The sequence below is a fragment of the Mesoplodon densirostris genome, chromosome 19, assembly GCF_025265405.1.
Source record: "Mesoplodon densirostris isolate mMesDen1 chromosome 19, mMesDen1 primary haplotype, whole genome shotgun sequence".
Lineage (NCBI taxonomy): Eukaryota > Metazoa > Chordata > Mammalia > Artiodactyla > Ziphiidae > Mesoplodon > Mesoplodon densirostris.
This window is the reverse complement of record NC_082679.1, coordinates 53,378,961-53,402,266: the sequence shown is the minus strand read 5'-3', so window position 1 is coordinate 53,402,266 and position 23,306 is coordinate 53,378,961. Positions and strand designations below refer to the sequence as shown.

The window sequence follows — 23,306 nt, the reverse complement described above, 5'->3', positions numbered from 1 at the left end:
ATACCATTTTAACCATTTTAAACTTTACAGTTCAGTGGCATTAAGCACATTCATATTGTTCTGTACACGACATGATTTTTTAAAAAATATTACATTAAAATATTGTATATCGTGATTACTGAGTTTGGGGGCGCCAGAGGCCAGTGTCTCCCTTGCCTTACTCTAGTTCTCACTCCGCCTCCCGCACTCTTCACCCACTCCTGCAGCCTGAGGAAGGAAAACTGCAAGTTTCTCCCATAAGGCAGCAGCAGAAGAGTTATTCCGGTGGCGATCAGGCTATCGAGGACGTAGGTCCACACAGCCGCCGGCAACAGGAAGACTTGCTCCACCTGCGTCCTCCCGCCGCCTTTGCTCTCTTGCAATGAGACACACTTGGCTGACGCTCCCTCTTACCTGAACAGGACCACCTGACGGAGGGCGGGCATCCCCCGGCCCGCCCCGCTCGGGTCGGCTGGGCGTCCTGCCGGCCAATGGGGAAGGGGCCCCTCCGGACACGGGCAACGTCCTTAGGAGCGGCCAATGGGAGCGCAGCATGCAAATGAGCAGGTGCGGCGACGGCTGACCAGTCAAGGCGGCAGCGGCTCAGGGGATGTTAAGAGGCGCGCTGGGCGGCCGTAGAGCAGACGCGCAGGCTTCGAGCTGCGAGCTCCCGTCTCCCGCCATGGCCCCCGCTCCGCCCCCCGCCGCCTCCTTCTCCCCCGCCGAGGTCCAGCGGCGCCTGGCGGCCGGCGCCTGCTGGGTCCGCTGCGGGGCCCGCCTCTACGACCTCACCGGCTTCGTGAGGCACCACCCAGGGGGCGAGCAGCTGCTGCGGGCACGGGCTGGTCAGGATGTTAGCGCCGACCTGGACGGGCCACCGCACCGGCACTCGGACAACGCGCGCCGCTGGCTCGAGCAGTACTACGTGGGGGACCTGCAAGGAGACCCTCAGGTACAGCCGGGCCCGGGGGTCACACACCCTCTATTCCCCCCACCCTCCCCGCCCCAACTCGCCACTCCCCGGCAGGCCGCGTTCACCTGCCCTCTAGGAGGACCCAAGGTGACAGCCTCCGCCCTCACCTCTCTTCTCTCCAGGTAACAGGTCCCTGCCTACCACCACCCCCCCAACCAGGAGTTTGCCCTTCCTCTCCAGCATTTCCCCTGTCCCTCCTCTATCTGCTACTTCTCCCACCTCCCAAGGTGCCTCCTCCTTGCTACTTGTTCCTGCAGCAGCTTCTGCCATCTGACAACTTGGATCACCTTTTCCCTCCCAGCCCCTCACACACTCAATCTTTCCTTCCTGTCCCCTTATCGGCCTCTCCCTCTTCGCAACTGCTCTTCATTTCTGTTTGAATAATAGCTTCCAAGTTCACCTGTCCTCTCCTCCCCATCTCACCCTACCCCTGCATCCAAAAGGCACAGACCAGTCACCCTTCTCAGCTAGTTTGGATTTCCTGGTGCCACCCTAGTCTTGCACAACAGCTTCTCTGGTTGCGTGGAGAGGTTGGCGCAGTGTCTCAGGTGGCCTATGTCCTCCCACCCCTCAGACCTCCCTTTATTCCTTGTCTTGCATGCTGGCTTGGGTGTCCAGCAGAGTGACATGGCAGGGGTAAGCCAGTTTTGCTGGGGAGAAGGGAGTAGCACTCTGGGCTGCCTGCTGCTGTGCACCACAGGCTCGTGATTGTATTTAGACCTCTGACTGATCCTGGGGTGGGTTTTGTTATCCCCATATTAGGATGTGGAAACTGAGGATCAAGGAGGCACTGTCATTTGAGGTCAATTTGGAATTTGAGGTCAATTTGGAATTTGAGGTAATTTGAGCTAGTTATTGGAAAAGTCAAGTGTGTCTGATTCCAAAATCAATGCTCTCTCCATCCCAAGGACCCTTGGGCCTGGGAGATGATCCTATCCGTTGGGTTGCAGGTAGGCTTGTGCCAGAGGCAAACCGACTCTTCAGGACTTCCCCAGGCCCAGCTGTAGGACTGGTGACAGTGAGGCCATCATGCTTGGACATAAACCAACAGTTGTTCCCTGCTTCTAGCTCTTGCATTCAAGATGGCCCCAGCAAGTGCTTTTAGATCTTTGGATGAAAGGACTTGCCTCTCACTGTTCCAGGTGGCTTTTCACTAGGCCATCTTGCCTGATTCTTTAATCATTTATTCACTCACTCACTTGGTCCCTTAGTGATTGACAGCACTGAGCTAGGCACTGAGGAGGTATCAATGGACAAAAGCAATACGGTCTTCATGGACCTAACAGGCTAATGAGGTAACATACGAATCCTACAGCAATTCGTAAATTACCTGGTGCCATCAGAGTATGAATCAGGGAGAGCTTTCTGGAGAAAGTGCTATTTACCCTGGGAGCTAATCAAGCCAGGTGAAGTGTGGTGAGAAGAACCTCCCAGACAGAGGGAAAAGAATGTGTGAAGGCTCTGAAGGGTAAGGGCTTGGCAGAGTCAAGGGACAGAAATAAAACCAATGTGACCAGAGGCTGTTGGGCAAGGAGAGGGAGTGGAAGGAGGCCGGAGATCAGCCAGGGCCGCTGTGGTCAGGATTTGGGACTTGATTCTAAGAACAATGGGAAGCCTGGTAATGGATTCAAGCAGGGGTGTGGCCTGGTCAGATTTGCATCTTTGGAAGAGCATCCTGGCTGCGATGCCAAGAAGGGGTGGACGAGCCCACGTGGGTGTGAGGAGACCAGGCAGGAGGCTACCGCATAGCCCGAGTGAGAGGTAACGGTGACGATGACCAAGGGAAGGGGAAGGTTGAATTTTGGAGACTTCATACGTGACATGGCAGGACCCAGCATTCTGCAGCAGGGGCCCGGTTTCATCTTGGAAGCTGATGTTAGGTGTCAGGTCATGCTAAAGGGGCAGATGGTTCAGCCATAGATGTAACGGAAGCTGAGTGCAGGAAAGGAGAGGTGGGGGCCAGAATACTGGAGGCTTCCAGGCTCGTGATGGCTCATGGAAGCCATCCTACATTGTAACTGTGTGCTATAAACAGGAGCCTTAGGGTGTGGCCTCTCCTCCCAGCACCATCTAGAGCATCTCTCCTGGCTAGCTGCCCTAGATGGCTTTACCTCCCAGCTCTGCTAGCTACCCAGCACTATGGTTTGATTTGGCTTCGTTTTGCTTTGCTTTACCTGACCTTCAGAGAATACTGAGTCTAAATTTGTTTCTTACCCCTGCACTCACCTGTTACCCCAAGAGTCCCAGTGTGGCCATGTTTCAGGCATCCTTGTATCTGGGCCCCCACCTGAGGATGTGGGAAAAAAACCAAAAATTAACACCACATTTACAAACCCGTGGCCCAAACTTGACCAATGGCCGTAGTCACCCAATACTCCAGTTGCTCATCAGCTTCTATCTATTATTCTGGAAACTAGTGTAGGGTTGTCTTTATATTGGAGAAGAGAGGTATTCAGAGGAGAAATCTGGAGAAGATATCTTTTCAGAGAGAAGCTATCTTCATAAGGGCTGAATGGAGAGAAGACATATCTGTTCTTCTCTCTGGTTAAGCCCTTCTGTCAACCCCCATGCTACCTTCTCCACCTCTCCCATCTCCTCCTGCTGGACCAGGAATGCTGACACCTGTTGAGGCTAGAACCCGGCTCCTGTAGTGTGAGGACCAGAAGGGGCGTTGATGGGGAAGGGGAGTGTCATGAACCAGCTCTGTTGTTTGGAGCTCATTTCTGAATGGTGCCCCTCCTTGGAATCCTTCTTCCCAAGTGTAGTCCTCAGCAGGGAGCCTGCTGGAGCTCTGCCATGAAATTCCAGGGACAAGGCTCAACCCCACTGGTTTCCCCTTTCCCCCACTTTGCCACACCACCCTGTAAACACACTTACCCACACATTCACACTCACAGGGAAGCACACACACATGAAACAAGTCAAACTTGTTTGAGCCAACATACCGTGGGGATGAGACAAGATCTGTTGTAACCCTGGACTTGAGGAAGTGAATCAGTGATGGCTGAGCAGGGAAGCCAGGCCCTCTTCTTGACTGGGCGCTCAGGGCTCCTCACTCCAAGCTTAGATAAGAGTGCCTCACGTTGTTAGTAGGGCATGAAATCCATTGACTGAGCTGCAACCAGCAATTTTTTAAAAGAAATAGGAAAGAAAAGAACTTCGGGTCCAAACCTCCCAAGGCCATAGATACTGTTTCCCAGACTTGTCATCCATGAATCACTGTCCCAGTTTTTTTCCAAATTGGCATATGACTTGAACTATTTAATATTTATGTTTAAGTAGATTCACTTTTTATTTTACCGTTTACTCACCCTAGGCAATATTACCCTGAAATCAGGGTTTACATGCACTTTAAAAATAGAGCTATTAAAATAAATGCTCATCCTCCTATCCCCTAAAATCCTGAGCACCATCAGTGGAGTAAGTATCACACTTTGGAAGACACAAGGAGCAGGGCTTCTTAACCCTGGAGTTCTATGGACCATTTTCTGGGATTGATGGAAGAGATGAAATTGTGTGTAAAACATGCATGGTTGTGCATTTTTCTGGTGAGAGAGCTGCAGCTTTCATCACAGTCCAACCAGAATCCTTCCCTCACTCCACACCTGTCACCAAGAGGAAAATAACTGAAAGGGCAGATCATACTCCCCCCGTCTTACACACCCAGACCTTGAGGGGGCCTCCTGTGGGCAGACATCTGACCGTGCCCCTGGAGAAAAGCCCTCTGTTTGGGGAGACCCTAGAGGAAGGCAAGCCCTGACTCCCCAGCCCCTGCTGTTGGGTTAACCCTACTGTCTGAACGTGTGTCTCATCCTAATCCCACAAGGTGTATCTGTCTATGAGTGGCTGAGAAGTCCACAGATTCTGCCACATGTGGTTCTGACAGGCTTTGGGGGTCCAGCCATTCAGAACTTTGGAGCTTGAGTAATTAAATGGGGATGGACAATAGGGAGGAGATCTAAATGCAGGAAGACTCAGGGTCCCCACCCCACCCGGGGCTCCGGAACAGCTTGAGCACAGCCCAGCTTGGAATGCTGGTCTGAGCTGAGAATTCAGATAAAAGCTGATGATTGGGAAACTTGCTAAACTCCCCCTGCCTGCAGAGCGGAGTGGATATGAGAAATCTGCTAATTGAAGGGGGTCGAGGTCTGCTTAGCCCACAACAAGGCTTCCTAAGTGGGCCTGCCTGGCCAATCAGCAGCCACTGTCCTTTGCTACCTGCCAGGGACTTGTGAGCCCTGGCCTGCTGTGGTGCCAGGTGAGCCTTACCTGGAGGATGAAGCTAGGGCAAGCTGGGAGAGGGCCAGGGATCCAAGTCACTGTGGTTCCATGTGACACAGGGTAAACACAGGCTCCAAGAGTGCCCCCTGGTGTCACCTCAGAATTCAGTGATTGAAGGGGCTTCGAGACCCAAATTAGGGCAAAGGTTGGAAATTAGGACTCTATGGGGGAAATAAAAAGAAATAGACAGGAATCTCAGAAACACCTGAGGGTAATCATTTCTGGAAACATTCCCAGCAGAGAACCCAAAGTGATGCCTGAGCAGCATCCATCATCTTCCCTTTCCTTATTTATTTATTTATTTATCTTAAGACACACAACTCACTGTTGGTCCATATGTCGTCTTCATTCATTTAGACAGAGAGGAAGTAAGCGTCCTGTTCTCTCTGAAACCCACCACAGCACTGAAAGTACCCTTGCCAGGGCCATCGGGACCTTCACCTGGCTAAACCTGGTGGTCAGTTCTCACCTGGCCTGGCAGCAACTCTCGACATGGCGATCGCTCCCCCCTGCTTGACACACTGTCCTCAGCTGGTTTCTGGATACCTCGCCCCTTTGGTTTTCTATTGCTGCTGTAACAAATTACCACAAACTCAGTGACTTAAAGCAACACACATCTATTCTCTTGTGTTTCTGGAGGGTCAGAAGTCAGAAATGAATTGGCAGGGCAGCCTTCCTTCTGGAGGCTCTAGGGGAGAACGTTTCCTCACTTTTTCCAGCTTTTAGAGGCTGCCTGTGTTCCCTGGCTCCTGGCCCCCAGCCAGCAGTCACATTGCTCTGACCTCTGCTCTCCTGTCCCTTCTCGTTCTCGGACTCTGATTCTCCTGCCTCCATCTTTCACTTATAAGGAACCCTGTGACTATACTGTGCTCCCATCCCCCCGAACCCCCCCCCACACCAGATATCCAGGATCATCTCCTCATCACAAAGTCTTTCATTTAATCACACCTGCAAAGTCCTCTGTGCCATGTAAAGTAACATAGTCACGGGTTCCAGGTATTGGGACGTAGATTTTGAAAGGGGGGTGCGTTATCCCGCCTACTTCACCCCTTATACCCCTGGCCGTTACGGCTCAGTCTCCACTGCTAGTTTCTCTTGCTCCTCATTTCCCAGAAAAGTCACACGGTGTGTGCTCTGCTGTACAGCTTCTTTCACCCAATACTACGTCTGGGAGATGATCTGTGTTTTTCAACGGTCTCCATTCCTTGCTCTGTCCTAGAGAATCCAGAGGCTGTAGAGGGGAAAATGGGGGATAATTGGAAAAAACCAGAGCCAGTGGCTGGGACAGACCCCATGCCGATCCTCACGAGCCTCCTTAGTCTTCCCTCCAGGATGCCCACCCACTACTACCCTACCTTGGCCAGAGCTGCGTTATGCGTATTACTGCAACAGTCTCCTGGGCAGGTCTCTCCCTGCCAAGACTTCCTTCAGCCCATTGCCTTGTGAAGCTTTCCAAAGAGCATGTGGTTTTGTTACAGCGGGATTCCTAAATCTTCAGTGGCTCCCGATTGCCACATCCTTTAAGTCCATCTCAAACTCTATTTCTTCCACAGAGATTCTCCTTATCTCCCCATCTAGAACGGAGTTTTTCCTTCTCCCAGACTCTCATAGCACTTGGCCTCTCCCTACATGACACCATTCAAAATGCTCTTCCTTATTCACTGTGTTTTCACTATGTGTCTTATCTTCTCTACTAAACTGTGAACTCTCCGAAGACTGGAATTGCCTGATTCATCTGGGTTTCCCTAGGAGATGGTAGCACACTGGTGCCTGCCAACAGGAAGTAACAAATGTCTGAATAAATGAATGAATGAGCTGCTTGGAAAACTGATATGTGTACCAGATTGACAAGGAAAGTGGTGATATTAGCATACACAAGATACTTCAAGTAGTAAGATATTAAAAAAAAAAAAAACAGAAACAGACCCCTTTCCAGTTTCTTCTTTGTTAGCTAAAAGGGTTGGGAGTTGATAGAAAGGATGGAGGACTATCAAGTGAGTCACTCATTTCTACCTTTGCCCTCAGTGTTTTACAGCCAGAAAGAGTTGGCAAAGTGTCTTCCATACCAGGCTACTGAAGTTCATCCCTGCCTGTGAGTCCCCTGCAAGGTTAGAAGTGAAATTAACCATAGAAAATGCCAATTGAGAGCCCTCCTTGCTCTCAGGGCTGTGACCCGTCCCCATGTGTCTGTGAGTGTCTGGATGATGTGCACAGGCAGGACCCAGGTTCCTGGGTTTCCAGTTCTGTTTACTCTTTCCTGTGTCTTTTCATGCAAAAGTCTCTAAAGCGTGTCATCTCCGAATGGTGATTCTCAATCTTCTCTAACTGCTGCTCATCTAAGATGGGCAGAAGATTCTAACGACCGTTTCCCCACCTGCTCTTGCCCTCTGATGGAAAACAAACTCAGTCATAGTAACAAGACTGGGGAACAACAAAATTGATGCTAGCAACAGCCATAAAGTTATCACTGAGAAATAGAAACCTCATACTCAGGATTTGTTGTTGGGAAGCATTGCCCTAAAACATAATTATTCAAATGCTTTGTTTTCTGACTTCGATAGTATTTGTATTGCAAGGTGTTAAAATAGCAGTACCAGATAAGCAAATTTGGGGGGATGTGTTTTGAACTACGATGCATACAGAATGTCTTAAGGTCCTGTTAGAGGAAAGCTAGTAGCCAAAAATTCTTTTGATGGAAGTACATGTGACTACACACTTATAGAGTGAACCATGTAATCTACAACAAATGTGGTTGATAATTACCTAAGTGAATTAGTCATAGTTTCTCCTTTAAAACAAATAGAATTTAAAGGGAGTAAAGTTCTAGTTCTGTACATTCTTCTATGCCCAGCAGAACCTTTTTAACATTGCTTAGCATTGCATGATGCTTACCTTTCCCACTGGAAAATGGAATTGGAGATTTTAGGGATCTCTAGTAATGGCTAGCTTTGTTTTATAAATCCCAAATGTTAATAGTCCATAATAACCCACTTAGTTGCTAATAAATAGCCCCTAGACTTATGTAATAATGAATGTCTATGAAACAAGCATCATTTACCCACAAAGATCAAAGAAAGACCTCACATTTTTAAATCAAGTTAAGGCCCACACTTTGAGACTGGCTGCCATGGAGGAATAAGGAGAAGTTACATTTAGCTGAATAAATACAGCTTCCATGATCCCAAGTTAGGCACCAGGACAGACCAACCCGATTTTGTTGTTGCTTCCCCATGTCCTGGGCAAGACCCTTTGGAGTGCCAGGTGTAAAAGATTATGCAGGTTGGAGACAGGGTGCCATAAAAAAATTCAGTTGTTCTTGAACCTGAATAGGAAAGTCCTTGACTCCTAGGATTAAAGGTCACTTTTTATGGCTGAGTAATATTCCATTGTCTATATGTGCCACATCTTCTTTATCCATTCATCCGATGATGGACACTTAGATTGTTTCCATCTCCTGGCTTTTGTAAATAGGGCTGCTATGAACATTTTGGTACATGACTCTTTTTGAGTTATGGTTTTCTCAAGGTATATGCCCAGTAGTGGGATTGCTGGGTCATATGGTAGTTCTATTTGTAGTTTTTTAAGGAACCTCCATACTGTTCTCCATAGTAGCTGTACCAATTGAGCTATTTGTAATGAGGTGGATGGACCTAGAGTCTGTCATACAGAGTGAAGTAAGTCAGAAAGAGAAAGACAAATACCATATGCTAACACATATATATGGAATTTAAGGGAAAAAATGTCATGAAGAACCTAGGGTTAAGACAGGAATAAAGACACAGACCTACTAGAGAATGGACTTGAGGATATGGGGAGGGGGAAGGGTAAGCTGTGACAAAGCGAGAGAGTGGTATGGACATATATACACTACCAAAGGTAAAATAGATAGCTAGTGGGAAGCAGCCGCATAGCACAGGGAGATCAGTTCGGTGCTTTGTGACCACCTAGAGGGGTGGGATAGGGAGGGTGGGAGGGAGGGAGACGCAAGAGGGAAGAGATATGGGAACATATGTATATGTATAACTGATTCACTTTGTTATAAAGCAGAAACTAACCCACCATTGTAAAGCAATTATTCTCCAATAAAGATGTAAAAAAAAAAGGTCACTTAAAGTGAATCTACTTTAAATGAAGACCAAAATTTCATAGAAAATGGGCCAAGTGGTTGAGAGAAGGAAACTGATTCTCTTTAAAAATGAAACTGAAAAGTTTTTTTTTGTTGTTTGCTTTAGTTTATTTTAATCTGACAGCAAGGGAATTCCCTGGTGGTCCAGTAGTTAGGACTCTGTGCTTGCACTGCAAGGGACACAGGTTTGATCCCTGGTTGGGCAGCTAAGATCCTGCAAGCCCCGTGGCACAGCCAAAAAAAAAAAATCTGACAGCAAAATTAAGATTGCACTTGGATGCTGATTCTTAAATTGAGCAAATAATGAATCAAGTAGTGTTGTTTTGCGCATGTGTGGTTTTTCTGACAAAAACATATGAAAGCACATTGTGACATTCTAAACTTTGCGTTGGCTGTTCACAGTGTGATCATAAAGGTCATTTTAGAGACTTCCCTGGTGCTGCAGTGGTTAAGAATCCACCTGCCAATGCAGGGGACACGGGATTGATCCCTGCTCTGGGAAGATCCCACATGCAGTGGAGCGACTAAGCCCGTGCGCCACAACTACTGAGCCCGTGAGCCACAACTACTGCAGCCCACGTGCCTAGAGCCCATGCTCCGCAACAAGAGAAGCCACCGCAATGAGAAGCCCACGCACCACAACAAAGAGTAGCCCCTGCTCACCACGAGAAAGTCTGCGTGCAGCAACGAAGACCCAATGCAGCCAAAATTTTAAAATTTTTTAAAAAAGGTCATTTTAGCAAGAGTATTTAAGGGCTAAGGATCTCTTTTGATCCTTTAATAAACAAGTCCTCCTCTTTTGAAGGGCCTCATCCTTTGTTGATTGCCTGTGTTTCAGTGTTAAACAGCCTGACTTTGCCAGATCCTTATTTGGCAGTGGAACTGTAACTAAAACAGTTTTCTCTCACTTTCATTGACTTCATGAAATTTTCTAAGTTTTTGCATTGATTTTGAATTTTCACTCTGCAGTCAGTTTGCATTTTGTTATATTGTATACTGTCAGATGGTAGTAACCCCAGCCATCACTTTGTCCCTCCTTTTCTCTATTGTGATAATTACCCATGAACATAGTTCATACAAACATTTAAATCATTAAAAGTAATGTGCAGGGCTCCCCTGGTGGCGCAGTGGTTGAGAGTCCGCCTGCCGATGCAGGGGACACGGGTTCGTGCCCCGGTCCGGGAAGATCCCACATGCCGTGGAGCAGCTAGGCCCGTGAGCCATGGCCGCTGAGCCTGCACGTCCCGAGCCACAGCAGTGAGAGGCCCATGTACCGCAAAAAAAAAAAAAAAAAAGTAATGTGCAAAAAAAAATATTGAGTGCCCCTCCCAACCTAGTCCCTGTGTAAACACTACCAACAATTTCTTATGTGGCCTCAGAGAAACACATATATTATTCTATTTCCCACATAAAGGAGTTGTATGGTACAGGCTGCTTGGCAACTTGCGGCTTTTTTCACCTAGTGACATGTTTTGTACTTCCACATCAGCAATAAAAGTTTTCTTCATTCTTTCTTCCAGTCCAAGAGCATGGGATATCTTTCCACTTCTTTGAGTCCTCTTTGATTTCCTTTATTTTATTTATTTATTTACGTTCCAGTTGGGTCTTCACTGCTGCGCTCAGGCTTTCTCTAGTTGCGTCAAGTGGGGGCTACTCTTCGTTGAGGTGCACGGGCTTCTCATTGCAGTGGCTTCTCTCGTGGCGGAGTACGGGCTCTAGGTGCACGGGCTCAGTAGTTGTGGCTCACTGGCTCTAGAGCGCAGGCTCAGTAATTGTGGCGCACGGGCTTAGTTTCTCCGTGGCATGTGGGATCTTCCTGGACCAGGAATGAACCCATGTCCCCAGCACTGGCAGGCAGATTCTTAACCACTGCACCACCAGGGAAGTCCCTTGATTTCCTTTATTAATGTTTTAGTTCTCAGCATATAAGTCTTTCACCTCCTTGGTCAGGTTTATTCCTAGGTATTTTTTTGGGATGGGGTGATTTTAAAAGTTATTGTTTTTTTACATTCCCTTTCTGATATTTCATTGTTAATGTAGAAAAATGCAACTGATTTCTGAATATTAATCTTGTTTCCTGCTACTTTGCTAAATTCATTTATTAGATCTAGTAGTTTTTGTGTGGAGTGCTTAGGGTTTTCTACATGTAGTATCATGTCATCTGCATATAATGACAGTTTTACCTCTTCCCTTCCAATTTGGATACCTTTTATTTATTTTTCTTCTCTGATTGCTGTGGTTGGGACTTCCAATACTATGTTAAATAGAAGTGGTAAGAGTGGGCATCCTTGTCTTGTTCCAGATTTTAGTGGGAAGGTTTTCAGCTTTTCACTTTTGAGTATTATATTGGCTGTGGGTTTGTCATAAATGGCTTTTATTATGTTGAGCTATGTTCCCTCTATACTCACTTTGGTGGGAGTTTTTAAAACATGAATGGATGTTGAATTTTGTCAAATGCTTTCTCTGCATCTATTGAGATGGTCAGGTGGTTTTTGACTTTTCTTTTGTTTATGTGGTGTATTACATGGATTGATTTGCATATGTTGAACCATCCTTGTGAACTTGGGATGAATCCCACTTGGTCGTGGTGTACGATCTCTTTTATGTGTTGGATTCGGTTTGCTAATATTTTGCTGAGAATTTTTGCATCTATATTTATCAAAGATATTGGTCTGTAATTTTCTTTTTTGGTGATATCTTTTCTGGTTTTGGTATCAGTGTGATGGTGGCTTAAGAGACTGTCTTTGGGAGTGTTCTCTCCTCTTCAATCTTTTGGAAGAGTTTGAGAAGAATCAGTATAAGTTCTTCTTTGTTTGTTTGGTAGAATTCTCCTGTGAAGCTATCTGGTCCTGGACTTTTTTTGTAGGGAGTTTTTTTTTATTACAGATTCTATTTCACATCTAGTGATTGGTCTCTTCAAATTATCTGTTTCCTCTTGATTCAATTTTGGTGGGCTGTATGTTTCTAGAAGTTTGTCCATTTCTTCTAGGTTGTCAACATTCTTTCTGATAGCCATCCCTATTGATGTTTTTCCCTATTATATCAATGCTACAAGAAGCATACTTACATAATCATTTTGCACACATATGCAAATAAATTTGTAATATAGAGTCCTAGACGTGAAATTTCTAGATCAAAATGATATCCATTTTGTATTTTGATGGATTTTGCCAAACTGCCCTCTAAAAAGGTTGTACCAATTAAAACCCCCTCCAAAAGCATACAAGAATGCCTGTTCCTTCACACCCTCACCAATGCTGTGTACTACCAGTATTTTTAATCTTTGCCAATGGGTATAAAAAATTGCTCCCTGTTCAAATTTTCATTTATATAAATTATGAGAGAGTGAGTGTCTTTTTATACATTTCTAAATTATTTGCACCTTCTTGGTAAACTGCATGTTCAGGTCCTTTGTCCATCTGTACTGGATAGTTGATCTTTTTCTTATTGATTTATATCACTCTTTATATATAAAGAATATTAGCCTATTTTCCGTCATACATAATACTACTTGTCTTCCAGCTCTCATTTGTCTTTTGGCTTGTTTAATTTTTTTTCTTTTCTCCATTTAAACCTTTCAGTTTTCCATGTAGTAAAAGCTGTCATCTTATCATTCTTAGAAAGACCACCTCTACTTTATGATTTTATATATAAAAGCAAGCAAAAAATATTTTGTATCCTTCTCATAGTTTTTATCCTTAATGATTCTGTTGTTGTTTGTTTGTTTTTGCTTAAATGTTTTATCTACCTGGATTTTTTTTTTTTGGTGTAAAGAACAAAATAGAGGGCCTCCCTGGTGGCGCAAGTGGTTGAGAGTCCGCCTGCCGATGCAGGGGATACGGGTTCGTGCCCCGGTCTGGGAGGATCCCATATGCCGCGGAGCGGCTGGGCCCGTGAGCCATGGCCGCTGAGCCTGCGCGTCCGGAGCCTGTGCTCCGCAACGGGGGAGGCCACAACAGTGAGAGGCCCGCATACCGCAAAAAAAAAAAAAAAAAAAAAGAACAAAATAGAGATTATTTTAGGTTTATATTTTTCCAAGTGACCAACTGGTTATCCCAGTAGATTTATGGAATAAGCTATCTTTTCTCACTGATTTAAAACAAAAACAAAAACCTATATCACACGTCAAACATTCACAGATATATTTTGGTCTATTCTTGGACTCTATGCTATACTAATGAAATCACTCATTTTCTTATTAGGTTTTAGCCATTCGGGTTTTTTTTCCCCCTTTCCTCCTTCTGTTCCATTCTATCCTGCTCCCACCTGCTCCACTAAAGAAAGCAAAGGGCAGGACAAGAGCTGAGCATCAATTCTGGACCATGTTGCCAGCCTTGGGGAAATACAGTCAAGTCTGACTTTCAGGGGCTGTGGCTGCCCAGCATGCCCTGACCCTGATGTCGTGTGGCTGGAGCAGGGAGGAAGTGGCTCAGGGAAGCTCAGACAGGCTGCAGCCGCAGTCCGAAAGCCCATGGGAAGGGGGGTTGCACAGTGAGTGTGCAGTGGTTGTGGAATGGTAGTGATTTCAGCAGGGAATGCAAGGATGAGGAGGGGTGTGGAGGGAATGTCTGGAGGCAGCCTTGCCGCTGGAACTCAGCATGGGGGCGGGTCCTGTGTACCTTTCCTGCTTTGTGTCCACAGCTTGTAGTTGGAGGAGGGGCCTACAGGTCAAGTTCTATGTGTGTATGAACAGGGGAGGCTAGGAGAGACGGGAAGGAGCCCTATCAGGGGAACTGGCACCTCTCTTGTAAAGCCCTGTAAATCTAAAACTTCTTGTCCCTCTGGTCAAGGGAACTGAATACTTATCCCCCACTACCTTCCTTTCATCAAAATCAAATGAGGCCTTACTAAAAATAGATTCCTGGGGCTTTCTGGGACGGTGGAAATGTTCTACATCTTGATGTGGGCATTGGCTGCAAGGAGGCATATAATTGTCAAAACATATCAAACAATACACTTAAGCTTGGTAATTTTTTACTATATGAAGTTTATACCCAATTTTTTTAAAGAAGGCAAATAAATTTAACACATATTTAGTAATTGCTTCTAAAGATATGACCTCATGATTGCAAGCGTTAGATGTTGGTATACACCAGCTTTTAAAAATCGCTTTTTTTTTTTTTTTAATCATTTTACCGTTGAGTAGTATTGTCTGAAGGTCTATCAACTAGAGATTAGCAATCTTAGCTCAATTAAAAGCATGAAAACTCTGACAGGTTAAAAGGGTTGTCTCTGGTCATTCAGATCTTAATGTCAATCACGTAAATTAGGTTTTTTTCCGGCTAGAACTGGGCAGAATTGGAGCACACTGAGGGAATGCTGGTTTGGATTTTGTGGTGAGGAGATGGCTTTGGAGAAAGGCTCTGGGAAGCAGGGAGGTCCCAGTGTGGTGGTGTTTGGGTAATAGGAGCATACTGTGATGTAGTGACTGGGTTTCCAAGAGCCTTGGGGGGAGGGCAGTGAGACTAGCTGGTAAGGAGGTGCAAGTATCAACATTTTACTTAGGACTGTCCACATAGTGTGAGGCACTTCTTTGCCCTCTGATCTTCTTCCTCTTTCAGACATATACAGAATACTACAGAAGTGGAATCACACAGTACATACGGGCAGACCTTGTTTTATTGCACTTCACTTTGTTGCACTTCGCAGATACTGCATTTTTTGTTGTTGTTAATTGAAGGTTTGTGGCAACCCTGTGTCAAGCAAGTCTATTGGTGACGTTTTTCCAACAGAATTTGCTCACTTTGTGTCTCCGTGTCACATTCTGGTAATTCTTACGATATTTCAACCCCTCTTACAGCAAAAAGGTAATAACTCACTGAAGGCTCAGGTGATGGTTAGCATTTTTTAGCAATAACATATTTTTAAATTAAGGTATGTACCAAAAGTGCTTTGAAAAAGAAAGAGTAGAATGTGAATGGTAGGATCTAGGTAGTAGGGATACAGGTATTCACAGTGAGATTCTTTCACCTTGGCTGCATGTTTAAATTGTTTCATAATAAAAAGTTGGAAAAATACTGGGTAGTTACATCATGGACATCACTCCCAAATATGTTCTTAAAGGATGAATGGGAAAATAAAACAAGGTAACAGCACATGAATGGTTACGTGTAACAAGGCATCACATTTCTAGTGACATTGTATTAGTTTCTTAGAGCAGCTGTAACAAAATACCACAAAGTGGGTACTTAAAATAAAAGGAATTTATTCTTACCATTCTAGATGCTAGAAGTCTGAAATCAAGGAGTTGGCAAAGTTGGTTCCTTCTGGAGGCTCTAAGGGAAAATCTATTCCTTGCCTCTTTCCTAGCTTCTTGTAGGGCCGGCAACGCTTGGTGTTCCTTGGCTTGTGGATACATCACTCCAGTCTCTGCAGCCATCTGCACAAAAGCATTTTTCCCTGTGTCTCTGCATCTGTGTCTCCAAATTCCCCCTCTTCTTACTAGGACACCAGTCGTATTGGACTCAGAGCCCACCCTAACTCAGTATGACCTCATGGTAACATGATCAGTGCAAAGACACTATGTTCAAATAAAGTCACATTCGCAAGGTTCTGGGTGGACATGAATTTGGCAGGGGTGGGGTGCAGGGAGATACTATTCCTCCCAATACAGATATCGTTAAACAACATCTGCCGCTCAAATAACCTAGAAGGAAGTGAATGTGATAGGCCCTGGAGAACTGCGTTATATTTCAGATAAGTGGCTCTAGTAGCAACAGAGATTCTAATATTTTAAGACTTGTGTGAAAAGTTTAATGTTTCACTGGGGGTGAAAAGATAGACATAAAACTAAATTAGAGAATTAACTGCCATAAGGATATATATATGTATACATATATGTATATATGTATATATATATATACACACACACACACATATAGATATATATATGTGTGTGTGTGTGTGTGTGTATGTATATATATATATTTCATATTCTTGGGCCATTCCCCAAATCTACAAAATCAATCTCTGAAGGCAAGACCCCAGAAATCTGTACTTTTAACAAGCTGTCTGTGTGCCTTAGAAGCAACATAAAGTTTGCAACCCACTGTCCTAGAAGGCTAAGGGCAGAGGGAAAATGGAGGTGGAAAAGCTGGAGTCACTGAAAGTGGCTCAGTAGGTAGATCTCTTGGAATTACTGAAGAATCAGCGTCCCTAGGCTCCCAGAGTGGAGCTTAGTGCAGAGCAGTTGTGTGGTGGGCGCTGAATTAGCAGCCCATCCTATTCCCCTCCAGGAGAAAGGAGGAGCCGGGGATCTGCAGCTCTGGGTCTAGCTCTGGGTCTTACTAGCTATGTGACATCGCATGAGTCACTAAACCTCTCTTGGCCTTGATTTCCTTATTCCTTGCATCACTACAGGATTTTCTGCGGCTTCAATGACATCATGTGAGCTCTGTAAGACAGAACATGTAGATTAAACTGAGATAAATGATTACGAGCCCCTTTAGCCCCAGCTTCTGCTAAGAAAAGGCAGATCCCTGTTAGGTGGTGAGGGATGGATGCTTTTAGGATCTGAGTTGCTATGTGCTCAGACTCTCTTGGGTGAGGCCACTTAGCCCCTGGAGGAGCTGGAGAGTGGTGACATTCAGTCTCTCAGAGTTACCCCTCCCCCCAGCTAGGGCATGTGGGGTCTGCACCAACCTGCTGTCCTCCTTGTGTCTTCACCTGGACAAGTACGATGTTGGACTGGGGACACGTGCCCTGGTCAGGGACAGCTGGTCTCTGAAACAGAGGCTGGCGACCGCCCCAGTGGTCCCAGGGGCTTGCAGGGCTGCCCCTTTCTCCCCACCGTTCCTTCCTCTATTCACCTGCAAACATAGTGGATATAGTCTCATTATGCCCAGACCAAGCTCGACGCTGGGGATAAAAAGACACCTGGTCGCTGCCCTCATGGGGGGTACCTACCAGGAGACAGAGGGAGACAGATAGGACAATTACAGGTGGTGGCAAGAGCTGTAACAGAATATATTTTAGATAGACAGACAGACAGAAAATCTATTTTAGATCAGGGGTCTGTGACAGAGTGACAGCTGCAGCTTCTGATGGGGGTGGTCAGGGAAGGCTTCTCTGGGGAACTGATACGTGATGGATGAAAAGGAGCTGTCGTAAGAACTGGGTGAAAAAGCATTCTGGGCAGAGGAACAGCAAGCACTGAGGTCCTGGGGTCTGGCAGGATTGGTGACATCAGGCACCCAAAAGGCGGCTCTGCTGTTGCTGCAGTGTTGTGGGCGACGGGGGGTGTGGTGTGGGCTGAAGTGGGGAGTAAGCAGGAACCCTGCCTCAGCGGGGCTCACGGGTCATTGTAGGGGGCTTAGATTTTACTCTGAGAACAGGGGCTGGAGGACTTGAGGCGAACACTGACAAAGTTGGTCTATAGTTTATTAGGTCATTCTGGCTGCCATGTGGATGGTAGCTTGAAGGGAGTCAAGAGTGGAAACAGGGAGCTTCCCTGGTGACACAGTGGTTAAGAATCTGCCTGCCAAGGCAGGGGACACGGGTTCAAGCCCTGGTCCAGGAAGATCTCACATGCCACGGAGCAACTAAGCCCATGCGCCACAACTACTAAGCCTGCGTGCCACAACTACTGAGGCTGCATGCCACAACTGCTGAGGCCCTCACACCTAGAGCCTGTGCTCTGCAACAACAGAGGCCACCGCGATGAGAGGCCCACACACCACAATGGAGAGTAGCCTCCACTCGCCGCAGCTAGGGAGAGCCCACGTGCAGCAACAAAGACCCAACACAGCCAAAAATTAATTAATTAACTAATTAATTAATTAATTAATTAATTTAAAAAGAGTGGAAACAGGAAGAGAGCTAAGAGGCCATCACTGTTGTCCAGATGACAAAAAGAGGTGGCCTAGACTGGGAGGCCATTGGGACAGAAAGAAGTAGATAGAAATTGGAAATGTCTTGCTGAGGGATTAAACATTGGGAGTGAGGGAAGAGAGGAGTTGAAAGTGACATCAAGGTTTTGACCTGAGCAATTAGGTGGTTTGATTTGTGGAATGATGAATACTGGGATGGAGGTCCATGGTTTGGGATGGGGCAATTAAAGTTCAGTAGGACCCTATTAGGTTTGAGATGCCCAGGAAACACCCAGGTAGAGATTTCAAATAGTAGTTGAATATATGAGTCCAGAACTCTGGTGTCCAACATGGTAGCCACTAGGCACATGTGGCAATTTAATTTTAAATTAAATAAATAAAAATTCAGTTCCTCAGTCCCACTAGCTACATTTCAAGTGCTCAGTAGACATATGTGGCTAGTGACTACTATATTGGACAGGACAGCTCTAGAACATTTCCATCACTGCAGAAAGTTCTCTTGGTCAAAAAAGCGTTGGTCTGAGCTGTGGCCCAGAGTCACAAGGCATTTCTCTCTAGGATAGTGGCATCCTAATCTGGTGATTTGGGGCCAGAAAGCTGGTGTGCCTGCATCCTTCTCAAATGGCTCCTTCTTGCTCGCTCTCTACATGATCACACCATATCGTGTATTCAGTGATGTCCCTGACATGTGGCCATGTCAGAGAGGCACTGGCCACCCAGAAGGACAAGTTGCCTTGAGGCTGATCAAGGACATCATCCCCTGGGGCTGAGCCTCATTAGAGTGATGAGTATAAACACATGAGCATAAAACGTGGCGTGTAGGCTATTACTCATGAGGACGTACCAGTTCTAGGGCTCACTGTGTAGACTTGGCTAGTTTGAGAAGTGTGCAGTGGATTTGGAAGTTGTCACGATAAATGAGGGTGGAAAAGAAGACAGGTTTAGGGTTCAGCAGTCTTATGTTCTTGAACTAACTGTGTCACTGGAGGTAAGCCAGTCAGCCTCTTGAACATCAACATCCTCAGCTACAAATGGGAGAAGATTCCATGCCTGAGCAGGGAGAGGGGGAAATTGCTCAAATAAGTAAAAAGAAGTAGTGGGTATAAGACAGGTTGTTTTTTGTTGTTATCTTTATTGTTTTGTTTACAAAACAGTTCAGTGACTTTTATTGTTTCTGGCAATATAATCATTTGCCATTTTGTAAACAAAGGGAACAACAGTATTTTTCTTTCTTAAATTATTAGCTTACAAAAGGCACATTTAGGAATCTTGTCTCTGGAATCGTGATATATGAGGTTATTTGTAAATCAATGGTCTTGTTTTTCCTTTAATAAAACAGCAAAATAGTATTTTGAGATTAATCCTTACAGACGGAGTGTTACATCTGAAATTGGTTTTTTTTATAGAAGTTGGGTCAGTGAGGAGATAATATATTTTAGATGGCTTAAGTGTGTCTTCCCTGTGGATAGCATATTCCGTAAGCCCACCTGAGGAGCCTTGAGGTCTAAGACTTGAGAGAGCACAGTCTAGAAATGTCCCGTGGAATCTGCAAAAGGCTAAACCTTGAGGAGCTCATTTCCTGCAGTTGCTGATGCTGCTCATCAGAGTTGAAGCTCTGGTCCCACCCATCCTACCGCTGCAGGCGAGGCAGGGTTTTGTAAGGCAGGACCAAGGAGGTGAGCCTCAGAGAGCTCCCCTGGTCCCCCCATGACCATGCCCAGGTCAACCTCCCCAGCCCAGGCTCCCAGATGGAGTTTTCCCCTCGGGCTGTTCCAAATCCCTGTGATTGGCTTTCATTGGGAAAAAACTGTGTCCACTTGACTCTTGGTGACTTCCTAGAAATGGTGCCCTCATCTAATTTTAGAGGCTAGAGCAGAAGGGATCTGCCTGGATACAGATGGTCCATGGCAGGATTTGGTAGAGAATCAAGTTGGTAGCCTGAAAACTTGTGGGGTGCTATGGTGAGTTTTGAGTGGTAATTTACTATTTTCAATCCACTGGCCCCCTTTTCTGATGTCTTGGAATGTCCACCTATGCTGGCTCCTGCTTCTGGTGACAAGGTTGCTGGTGATGTCATCCAAGGGGGCTCATTTCATGAGTAAGAGCAATGCTGGGTCCACAGCAAACTGACGTCAAGGAGTCAGGAGGCTGGGAATGTCTTGTCCACATCTCCACGTCTTCTGAGAGAGAGGTGTGGGGCACACCTCAGGTACAAGTTTCCTATTCCTACTCATTTTCTCTTTTCCTTTCATCTTCCTACCATGAATACAGGGAGAGTGTCTGGCAGAGCTAGCTGCCTTGCAGTGACTGGGTGAGTGGGACGTGGGTGTGCTTTGGGAGTTCTGTGGCTTGTCATTTGCCAGGCATGGATTTTGTTTTGGTTTGGGTTTTGTGCACGTCAGGGGTTTATTTTAAATGTTTTAAGGCTTGGATAGGCCACAGGACCTGGCTGGGCCTGGCTTCTGATTTGGACCTCATCATACAGCAGCTTATTGGAGACAGAAGCAAGCAGGTCCTGCCACCTTCATTTTCACCCCATGTTTCTGGCTGCAGAAAACAACCAGCATCAGGGAGGCTGCTCCCTGGGGGGCCCTGGGGTGGGCTTGTTAACACTGGCTTCTCCCCAACGAAGCCTCTTGGTGCAGTTACGGTCCTTCTCCTTCCGGGGCCTGCCTGGGCCACGTGCGACCCAGGTATCCTGAGACACGTGGGCCTCTGGGCCTCCGTGGGAGGGGGGCAGCTGGACACAGGGCCTGGGGCACCGTCTCATTTCAGAAGAAGGGTTTTCAGGCCGAACCCAGGCCATGGGATAAAAGGCCATCTGTCTGTCCCTTGGTGCCCAGCCCCACTTTCCCAAACAACATTCCTTTATGCCGGCTCCCCCGCCTCCTGCAGCCCCCGCCCCGCTGCACACAGCCTCCTTTCACCGCCTCTGCCGTCGGCTTGTTTGTTTGCCGTGCAGAAGGCAGGCTTTTTGTTGTTCTCTTTTCTCTCCCCCTCATGCACCATCCAAGCACACCCTCTCTGGGGATGGTCTGGGGCACTAGACAGGGGCTTGGGGGCTCAGGGCAGGGGCTTGGAGCATCCCGGTGAGTCCTCCCGGAGGGGATAGAAGGGGATGTGGGAAGGACCGTGGCAGGGACAGCCCTGGAAGTGGATTCCTGGCTGGCTCTCCCAGCAACCGTTTGCGAGTCCTTGAATCAGTGACTTGGTCCCTCTGTGCCTCCGTTTCCCTCATCCAGGGAACACGTCCTCAGGGAGAATTGTGTTGATCCCGATGAGATGTTGGCCACACATGCAGGTGGTAATGGCACTCACCGTGGAGGTGGCGTAGCTGTCCCCGAAGCCATGTGGCTGGGTGGGGGGTGGGGATCGCCAAGTAGGCCAAGGTTTGTGCTAAAGGGGGTCGCGGTGCACCAGACCTCCCCCCACCCCAGTTCAGCCTGCCTCCCCAACACAGTGCTTCCAGCTGCTGGGGAGTGACTTCCCAGGCCCTGAAGAAGGGGAGCAAGGCCACCCCTGGCTGCTAGACAGGGAACGGTGGGCTGGGGAGGGAGGTATAATAAGTCCCCTACCTACGAACGAGTTCTGTTCCAAGTGCACGTTCGTAAGTCCAATTTGTTCATGAGTCCAACAAAGTTAAGTAGGTACCCAACTAACACAATCGGCTATATAGTATTTACTGTAATAGGTTTCTTTTGTGTGTGTGTGTGGGGGGGGGGTACGCGGGCCTCTCACTGTTGTGGCCTCTCCCGCTGCAGAGCACAGGCTCCAGACGCGCAGGCCCAGCAGCCATGGCTCACGGGCCCAACCGCTCCGCGGCATGTGGGATCTTCCCAGACCGGGGCACGAACCCGTGTCTCCTGCATCGGCAGGCGAACTCTCAACCACTGCGCCACCAGGAAGCCCATGTAATAGGTTTATAATACTTTACACACAGATAATACATAAAAAACAAACACAAAAAATAAAGACAACATTTTAAATCTTACAGTGCAGTACCTTGAAAAGTACAGTAGTGCAGCACAACAGCTGGCATACAGGGGCTGGCATCGAGGGAACAGGCAAGAAGAGTTACTGACTGGAGGAGGGAGAGGAGGTGGGAGATGGTAGAGCTGAAGGATCGTCAGCAACAGGAGATGGAGGGCAGGCTGCAGTTTCACTCATGCCTGACGTTGACGGAACACACGTTCACATCTTTGAAAGTTCAGAACTTGAAGGTTCGTATGTAGGGGACTTGCTGTACTCGAATGCCTACCCCTCCCAGCGCCGTCTGTGTGGGCTGCCACCGAGGGCCTGGCAGGAAGACTGTGCTGATTGCAAGTCCCTGGTTTCTGCCGCCTCCTCAGATCTTGTCTCCACATCTCCTTGGATGCCTCTATCATTTGTTCTCATTCCTGGTTGGATTCCTTCTCCTTCTGTGGCCCTGAGGCAAACCCAGGGGAAACTGGTTCAGCTTGGATTCTAACCAAGTCCCACAGCCTGGGTGGCTTAGGCAACAGAAATTTATGTGTCACAGTTCTGAAGGCTAGCAATCTGAGACCAAGGTGTGGCAGGCTTGGTTCCTAGCGAGGGCTGTGGGAGAAACTCTGTCCCAGGCCTCTCCCTAGCTCCTGGTACTTTGTTGGCAATCTTTGGCGGTTTGGCACTTGCAGATGCTTCACCCTGATCTCTGCCTCCCTCTTCACTTGGTGTTCTCAGTGTGTGTGTCTGTTTCCAAATTTCACCTCTTTATAGGGGCACCAGCCACATTGGATTAGGGCCCACCCTAATCACTTCACTTTAACAAATCACACCTGCAGTGACGCTAGTTCCAAATAAGGTCACGTTCTGATGGACTTGGGGTTAGGACATCAACATAGGAATTTAGAGGTGGGGTGGGCATGCGGAGGATCAAGTCAACCCTCCCTGGAGGGGGGAACATCCTTGGTGCACAGCTGCGTCTCTGCTGCGATTCCCTCACCCTCACGGATTTGTCTCCTTTCCAGACACCATGAGGGGGAAGAGCGCCTGTAAAAATCCACATCCACCACCCACTTCTGCTCCCTGACACCCTGCCTCCTCTCGGCTAGCCTGGAGGGAGAAAGAGGCCCGGGCTGCCTTTTTTTTTTTTTTTTTT

General features: G+C 47.0%; 1 protein-coding gene across 1 annotated transcript in view; it reads left to right on the top strand.

The window, feature by feature from the left end:
- Nucleotides 1-661: 661 nt before the first annotated feature.
- FA2H (fatty acid 2-hydroxylase) overlaps nt 662-23,306 on the top strand; it is a 53,589-nt gene continuing 30,944 nt past the window's right edge. Inside the window, exon 1 of the mRNA XM_060084763.1 lies at nt 662-931. Coding sequence (XP_059940746.1) covers nt 662-931 — 270 coding nt within the window. The remainder of the gene's footprint in view (nt 932-23,306) is intronic.